At 43.3% G+C, this 8,269-nt stretch overlaps 2 protein-coding genes across 2 annotated transcripts in view; one reads left to right on the top strand and one right to left on the bottom strand.

Annotated features, from left to right (window-relative positions):
- The window catches only part of LOC143034697 (uncharacterized), a 16,993-nt gene extending 13,571 nt beyond the window's left edge, over nt 1–3,422 (bottom strand). The window contains exon 1 of the mRNA XM_076201067.1: nt 3,120–3,422. Coding sequence (XP_076057182.1) covers nt 3,120–3,422 — 303 coding nt within the window. The remainder of the gene's footprint in view (nt 1–3,119) is intronic.
- Nucleotides 3,423–4,041: 619 nt separating this feature from the next.
- Nucleotides 4,042–4,984, top strand: LOC143034336 (uncharacterized). The gene has a single exon (XM_076200270.1). It carries the CDS (start codon nt 4,075–4,077, stop codon nt 4,942–4,944), a length of 870 nt encoding a protein of 289 aa, XP_076056385.1. The 5' UTR covers nt 4,042–4,074; the 3' UTR covers nt 4,945–4,984.
- The last annotated feature ends 3,285 nt before the right edge of the window (nt 4,985–8,269 follow it).

Genomic DNA, 8,269 nt, shown 5'->3' with positions numbered 1-8,269 from the left:
CTGCGTGTGCGTATGCGTGTGTGTCTGCGTGTATGTGTGATTATGTTTATATGTGTGTGAAAACGGACTTACATATATATGCTTTTTGTGTTAGAAACTAAAACTACACACTCCCGGTAGTAAACGCCCTGGGTGGGACATAAAAACAAGATCCCATATATGAAGTGCAGGGGAAGGTGCAATCTTAAATAAACAATGTTTTCCATACACCACACTACGTATAATACATCACTCCTGCGACAGGATCCACCCATAATGTAATACACTGAATCTCCACAAGGCATGAAACAAATTCTTCACCTAGACAATGATTCCTTTTTTAACAGTTAACTAATTTAACCAGGAAGTGGCAATTATTTCGTTGGTTTATATTTGTCATTTGGACATTTAACCTAAATAAGATTGTTTTATTGATATGATTTTTATGCAATATCAGATTTACATTCAGTAAGACTGAAGTAGAAACAGTTGACTCAGTGATAGGTGTAATCTTGCTGTCAGAAGCTGATGTCTTTTAAGGAGCTTTGGGCCATCTATATTTCTCCGTCTTAGATTCATAATATGAATAAGCTTGTTTTAAATTACCCACTGTCGGAGAAACAAAGCAAAAGAAACAGACGAACTGTATATTTCGACCACTACTGTGGTCCTCTTCAGCAGAAGAGGACCACAGTAGTGGTCGAAATATACATTTCGTCTGTTTCTTTTGCTTTGTTTCTCCGACAGTGGGTAATTTAAAAGAAAATTACTAAATGTGCGACTACATTTTCGTCTTGTGAAATGAATAAGCTTCTTACAATCCCGAAGATTTTACATTGTAATTGACTGATATTAAGAAACATTTCTCTTAATCTCAGAGAGTGTCAGCCATTGTAATATTCGTAAGTGAAACTGATCATACATTCTTTCAACACTTGGTAATAACGCCTTCCCTACAGTGACGATTTTTTTTTCAGAATAGGAAATGTCACTATGAGTAGATAAAGAGTAATCATGATATAGATCTAAAGCAGCGACTTCATTAACAAAAGATTATAGAATGAAGGTTCTCTAGGATTGCTCGCAAAGTTAGAAGATGCCAAGAACACCCAAATCTACGGCAATCATCAGGAACAATATCGTAACGAAAAAAAAAAAAAAAAAAAAAAAAATCACAGATATTATTAACGATAATATTAACAAGAACGCATCAAAATAATAAGATCACCAACATCAAACTATAGTTCCACCATCATCATCATTATTTACAACAATTTACAGAATCCTTTTACATCACTCACCATCGTCACCATCCGCATCCATGTGAAGAGCAATGTCACTATACTACCAACCAAGACTACATCAGCATGCAGGGCATTCTCAACAGCAACAGGGCATACACGCCACCCTACTCCCCAACAGCAAGAGCAAAGGAAGGAGTGGGTTAGCGCGCCGGCAAAGGTGACAAAAAAAAAAAAAAAAAAAAAAAAAAAAAAAAATCGCCGCGGGCAGCTATCACAACCCGGGAGCGAGCACATCGGGGTTTCGACGAGCACTCTGCTCGTACTTCATCAGATCTCCTCAGCAACCGACGGTAAAAAACGAAATAAGGAACGAAGGGACAAAGTCGCGGCCTTGAAAATGTTTCATATTTGACAAGGCCAGGACAAAGACTTCCGAGATACGGCGCGGAGAAGAACTGTCGGAACAGGTTTGAAAATCTTGTGGTTGCGATGGTAGGATCAGTGGCAACAGAGCTAGTGATGACGATGATGATGATAAAGATGCCGCTGGTAATGGTGATGATTGCGATTGTGATCGTCATCATGATATGAATGAAGGGGAGAGTGACTGTGAAAATAAGACTCAAAGAAAAAGAGCAAAGGAAAGAGAAGGGGAAGAAGAAGAAAAATGGAAGGACAGAAGGAGGAAAGGGTAAAGGAAAAGGAGGAGGAGAAGGAAGAGGAAAACGTTGAGAAGGAGGAAAAGGAGGAGGAGGAGGAGGAGGAGGAGGAGGACAAGGAGGAGAAGGAGTAGGTGGAGTAGTAGCAGGAGGAGGAAGAGGAGTAGGAAAAGAGGAGGAGGAGAAGGAGGAGGGGGAGGAGGAGAAGGAGAAGAAGAAGGAGGAGGAGGAGGAGGATTAAAAGGAGGAAGAGGAGGAGTAAATTAAGGAAGAGGAGGAGTAGGAGGAGAAGGAGGACAAGAAGGTGAAGGAGGAGGTGGAGTAAGAGGAGGAGGAGGAGGATGAAGAGGAGGACGAGAAGGTGAAGGAGGAGGTGGAGTAAGAGCAGGAGGAGGAGGAGGAGGAGGAGAAGATGAAGGAGGTGGAGTAGAATGAGGAGGAGGAGGAAAGGCTAATGAATGGAGGATAGCAGGAGGAGCAGAAGTTAATACAGGAGGAAGAAATTGTATGTAAATAGAGAGAAAAAAAGAGAAAAGAGGGAGTTGAAAGAAATAGGAGGTATGAGAAAAGAGGAGCACGATCAAAGGAATCCAAATTCAAGTTCCATCAATCGAAATTCTCAAAGCATTCATGAGGATAACATCACTGTCCTTTTTCTGTTACATAGAAAAAGGTTTGAAAGCCAAAGGATTTCAATCAGCCGAGGATAAGGTCTAAGACTGAATAGGTCAAAAGTAGTTCAAGTGAGGAAATGGAGAGACTAGGCAAGTGTGAATTAGGTTATACTAGATAGTGATCAGTAACATTCTGCGGTAACTGTGTTTTTTTTTTCTTTCTTTCTTTTTGGTAGAATTGCAGAAAGAAGTGCTTTGCAACTTCAGCGTGGCCGACTTTTGCCAGATTTTTCTTTTCTAAAGTGCTCCACATTGCATTGCTTTTTTTATGCACATAATCTAATGGAATGTCAGACCCAGCTCTGTTGCTAGGCTGAGAAGCCGGTTCCGCGTATATGATCCATCAAGGCAACACATTCACTTCAACACTTTATAAACGCCAGTAAACTGAATCTTAACACCAAAGTTCTAGATGCCACAATGCCTCTGATTTAGACAAAGAAATTCCATGGGAAAGTCTCCCTTGAAATGTTCTAGAAGCACGAAGAAGCCTAGATTGATGCGCTATTGTTTACAACTGCTCCAGATACCCCTAGGGTAGATGATCTCTAACGTATACGTACCTGTGAGTGCTGATCCCCAATGTTATATTTAATATTTCTAAAATATGTACTTGTTAGAGCATGACGTAGGATGTCATACAGATTATCTATGTTGTAGAGCATCCATTGATGAAGAATAACGAAATGAAAAGTATATTCAATGGGTGGTAAAACTGCGCCCAATAAGGCGGTATGCCCACCGTCCGCGGCTGGGCGTCGCCTCTGCGGGACCAGTATATAAACAGCGAGCCCTCGGTGCGCCACGTACAATAGCTCGCAACCTGAAGCTGGCAACATGGAGGCCTTCGTAAGTGCTGATCCCATAGTTCTCCCTGTGAGGCTCCCCTCCTTAGCAACACAGTTCATCACCTCGGTTCTGGACTTATGTAACAAAGAAAAGTGACTCTGAAAGTCATGTTGAGGGTTTGACCCGTTTAGACTTTTTTACACGTTCATATCATCATCACTAATTAATCTAATCTATTCAGCCTTATAACGTAATTTGCATATTTTTGTCTGGTTAATACTAAAAGAAAATTCTAAAAGGATTCCAATAGGCTGAAGGAACCTCTCCCTTTATAATGAAATTCATGTGTTAATTGTATAAGTTCTATATAAATTCTTTACAATAGTATATAATTTTAGTGATATACTGAATACAGTATACTCATGAATAGTGCAATTAATCATGAAATAAGAGTTTAGTCTACAGTGCTGTTTCTTAGGATTGCCATGCCCCTGAACTCCACGAATACATACTTTGCAGGTATTTAAGAATCAATATTTACATGAGGATTTTCCTGTTTTCTCTTTTTCTTTCTTAGTTTTCTTTCCACCTGTCTGTCCACCGTCATCATTTCCCAAAAGTGACGAAGTAGCTCTTTACCACTAGGAACCTTACCTCTTTTTTTGTTTTTTGTTTTTTCTGTTGCAACAGGTCATTCTACTCCTTGCGGGTGTGGCCTGCGGAGCCCCTATGGCATCCCCCGATCCCGCCATCTACACTCCCGAAGTAGCTGCCGCCAGGGCCGACTTCGAGGCAGCCTACGCCGCCGCCGCCGCTGCCGTTGCTGACAATGCCCTTCCTGAGACATTCTACCTTGAATACACTCCCGAAGTAGCGAAGGCCAGGGAGGAGTTCCTGGCTGCCTACAACATTGCTGCTGGGATTGCTGTAGAGGAAGCTGTTGCCGTGGCCGAAGCCGAGGTTCCGGCAGAAGAAGCCGAGGTTGCTCTCGAAGTCGCAGAGGAAACACCTGTGGAAGTAGCAGTTGAAGCCGTCCCTGAGGAAGTAGTGGTTGAAGTGGTTGAAGAGGCTGCACTTGAAGCTCCTGTAGAAGAAGCAGTGGAAGTTGCTGTTGAGGCTGAGGTTGTGGAGGAGCCCGTGGAAGAAGTTGTGTTGAAAGCTGCTCCTGAAGCCGTGGAAGAGGTCGTGGAGGTCGCTGTTGAAGCCGCTCCTCTTGTGGCCCCTGAACCCGTCACCGACACTGAAGAAGTCGCTTTGGCCAAGAAGGAGTTCGCTGCCGCCTACGAAGCCGCCCTCGCTACCATCGCCGCAAACGCTCTTCCCGAAGTCGTCCACCCCGAGGGCGCTCCCGTACCTGTGGAAGACACCCCCGAAGTCGCCGAGGCCAAGGCCAAATTCGCCGCCCTTTATGAGGCTGCAGTGGCCGCTGGCGAGGCTCCTAAGTTCAAACTGGTCGCTCCACTTTTCGCCCATGGCTTTACCTACGGTGTGCCAGCCCCTGTCCTCAAATCCGGCACCCCTTTGCTCTACTCTAGCCCTCTGACCGTCAACGGGCTCCCCTTCAACTTTCCCACTCCCTTCGCCTTCGTCAAGGCCTAAAATAACTTAAACTAACCAATCTTCTTGGCTGACCACCTGTTGCCCAGTGTTGCGAGAGTTTTGTACTTTTTTTGTATATAAGTTACTAATAAAATGCTTTCTGCACCTCAACGAAAGTGCTCTTTCCTTGTCTCTTTCCTTACCCTACGCCCAATATTCTTGCCACTCTTATTACTGGCTAGTGCTTCTTGTGAATCTAGTCTCAACGAAGTCCACTATCTGCTATATTCATTTGTTAATTGCTCTAGGGGCTAAAGCCTGAAGCATGACCAAATACACTTGGTAAGAAAGATACATTAAATATGTTTTGCGTACCTACAAGTGTCTTTTGTTGCAGAGGGCTTTGTCCTTGCAACGCCTCAGTGCAGACTTACATTTAAGGCCACAGCCACCAGTCCACCCTTTGACGAATACCCAGACGAGGACTCAAGCGTGAACCGATGGGCGTAAACTTGACTTATTCATTGGTGACGCCTTGCGTGGAAAGACGAATCAAGACACAAACAAAAGGAACTTCTGTGCAAGTAAGGGGGTAATCTTGTACTTTCTTATATGTACTTACAAAAGACCTTTCCACCTTATAAGGGAGTGGCCAAACACAACTACTTCATACATATAAAAACCGATTTAAGATATTCATTTTCATGATACCATAATGCCGCGAAAAATGTTTCATATATGTTGTACAAGACACAAGGATTTATTTTTTCAACTGGGAACATACAAATGATATCTAGAATATAGCGAGCTAGATGTCATTGGTGTTAGAATACATTAATATGTATGTGCATAAGAAGAGGATGAACACATGTTAACCAAACATTGTGTACTTGCACAATAAGAAATTGCAATCAATCATGTACTTACACATACGAACACAAACATATACAAAATCAAACACACAGACATGCACAAATACGAACACATACATACACTCATACTCACACACACATACGCACACATACACACACACACAAACACACACACGCACGTGCACGGAAGTAGTAGGTATGATAACTGGGAAGTATAAGACAAGACACCATGATCGTTACGCCTTTCCTGTATACTACACACACATACACACACACACACACACACACACACACACACACACACACACACACACACACACACACACACACACACACACACACACATATACACATACATACGGCGCAGTGGTAGCGTTCGCAACTCCTGCTACAGCGGTTCGAGTTTGAATCCCGCCCAGGGCCGAAATAATCTTAGTATCGCTGCGCTGCGAGTCGTTACTCCAACTCTCGTGGGCGGGGAGTTGTGTGTGTGTGTGTTTGTAAGGTCACAGCATTACTCATAGATCGGCCATATATCAGCTCTGAGCTCTTTTCCGAGAGGGTCATAGCTGTCGATCACGAGTCCAACACGTGATCCAAGACCATGGCGAATCACACACACACACACACACACACACACACACACACACACACACACACACACACACACACACACACACACACACACACACACACACACACACACACACACACACACACACACACTCACACACACACTCACACAAATACGCACATACACACACTGTTTAAAGATTTTAGTTAGTCTTATTGAAGATTATTTGCCGTTCACTATTAATTCTTCTTCGAAGGTGTTAGGTACTTCCCTTTGTTAAATAAAACCTTCTGGTTGTAGCCAGAATGATTGCATAAGTCTAACTACGCAGTTATTGAGTTAACAATGAGGCTACGAATATTCTAGAACTAAAAATATTATACACCATACTTAGAAGTTATTTCTTATGTTCGAGTCCGGTATGAAAATGTGTGTGTGTGTGTGTGTGTGTGTGTGTGTGTGTGTGTGTGTGTGTGTGTGTGTGTGTGTGTGTGTGTGTGTGTGTGTGTGTGTGTTTGTGTGTGTGTGTGTGTGTGTGTGTGTGTGTGTGTGTGTGTGTGTGTGTGTGTGTGTGTGTGTGTGTGTGTGTGTGTGCGTGCGTTTTATTTTCTCTACTTTTTATGTTTGATTCTGATTTTTAACCTCACCATTTTTTACCTTGGGTCCATCTTCCTCTTGGTGTCCACTTTTGTTTTCCACAACAAACTGGTTAAAAGCTGCTGGCCTAGACCTTGAAGAAGCCATCCGCCAATGAGAATCAGCGTTAGGTAACATCCATCAGGCGTAGCCGGCTCTATACCATGTTCAGTCAACAACAGTGTACAACCTATTCCTCATACATCATTCAGCATATAGAGACTCACCATCTATAGTCCATAACATACCCTTCGAAGGATCTGCACGTATGGAATAGTCCGCTGAGGCCAAACAAAGAGTCCGGCTTCTTTGGGTCCTTGGGGACACGAGGGTGATGCCCGTGGTACTACGCACTTCGCGGCGGCTAAACCAGTTCCACGGTCGATCTGGTGCGGACGTTGAGGTTTTCGCCCAGTTTTTTGGTACCGTGATGACGCTGACGTAGCGCCATCAGGAAGTCAGATAAGTGTCATATAAGGGCGTCAGTATCCTGGAATGTGTCCTTAATGTGCAAGGATTACCTCATAGGACCCCCCTCGTTTTCTCCCCTCTTCTCTATTTTTTATCCACATTCCCCAACCACCCCGTCACCTGCACTCCTTTGTTCTGTTTATATGTCTGTTCGTCTGTCTTTATGACTATGTGTCCGTTTCTTTGTGTTTATGTGTAGGATTCACCTGTGTCATGGATCACGTGTTGGATTCGTGATTGATAGCTATTACCCTTTCCGATGAGATCTCAACGCCCGATCTATGGGTAATGCTGTGGCCTTACACAAAAACTCACACTCTCTTCTGCTAATTCAGTGATCCCTGCTGGACTAATATATATTCATGGTTGCTATGAAGGGGTTTTTGTCAATAATCTCACCTCCGTGCCAACTGGTTTCTGGTGAGATATTTTTCTGGTGCCATCTTATTCGTTATCTATAGGGTGCCCAATGGTCCACGTCGTCATTATGACGGTATCCCATATATCTATGAGGAATTTCCCTGTTCGCCATCAGGGACGTGCCAGTTAGCAGTGGCTGAGTGGGTCCAGCGACTGTGTGTGTGAGCTGCTCTTTGTCTCATCGTTCTTACAAAACCTGTTCGATGTGGATGACCCTGCAGAGATTTCCTCTCTATCGACATAGCTTTTGTAATCATTAAGATTCTGAAGCCTATCCACCACATCAAGGTGTCAACTCTCGGACAGGTGAGATTCTTGAAGAAGTTGAAGAGTATAATTATTTAGGACAGATGGTGAAAATAACCAAAGATCATGATAATGAAATAAAAAGAAGCATTACAATTGGTTGAAA

Source organism: Oratosquilla oratoria, chromosome 17, assembly GCF_046742065.1.
Source record: "Oratosquilla oratoria isolate Oo_2021 chromosome 17, ASM4674206v1, whole genome shotgun sequence".
Classification (NCBI taxonomy): domain Eukaryota; kingdom Metazoa; phylum Arthropoda; class Malacostraca; order Stomatopoda; family Squillidae; genus Oratosquilla; species Oratosquilla oratoria.
This window is presented reverse-complemented; position numbering and strand designations above follow the sequence as displayed.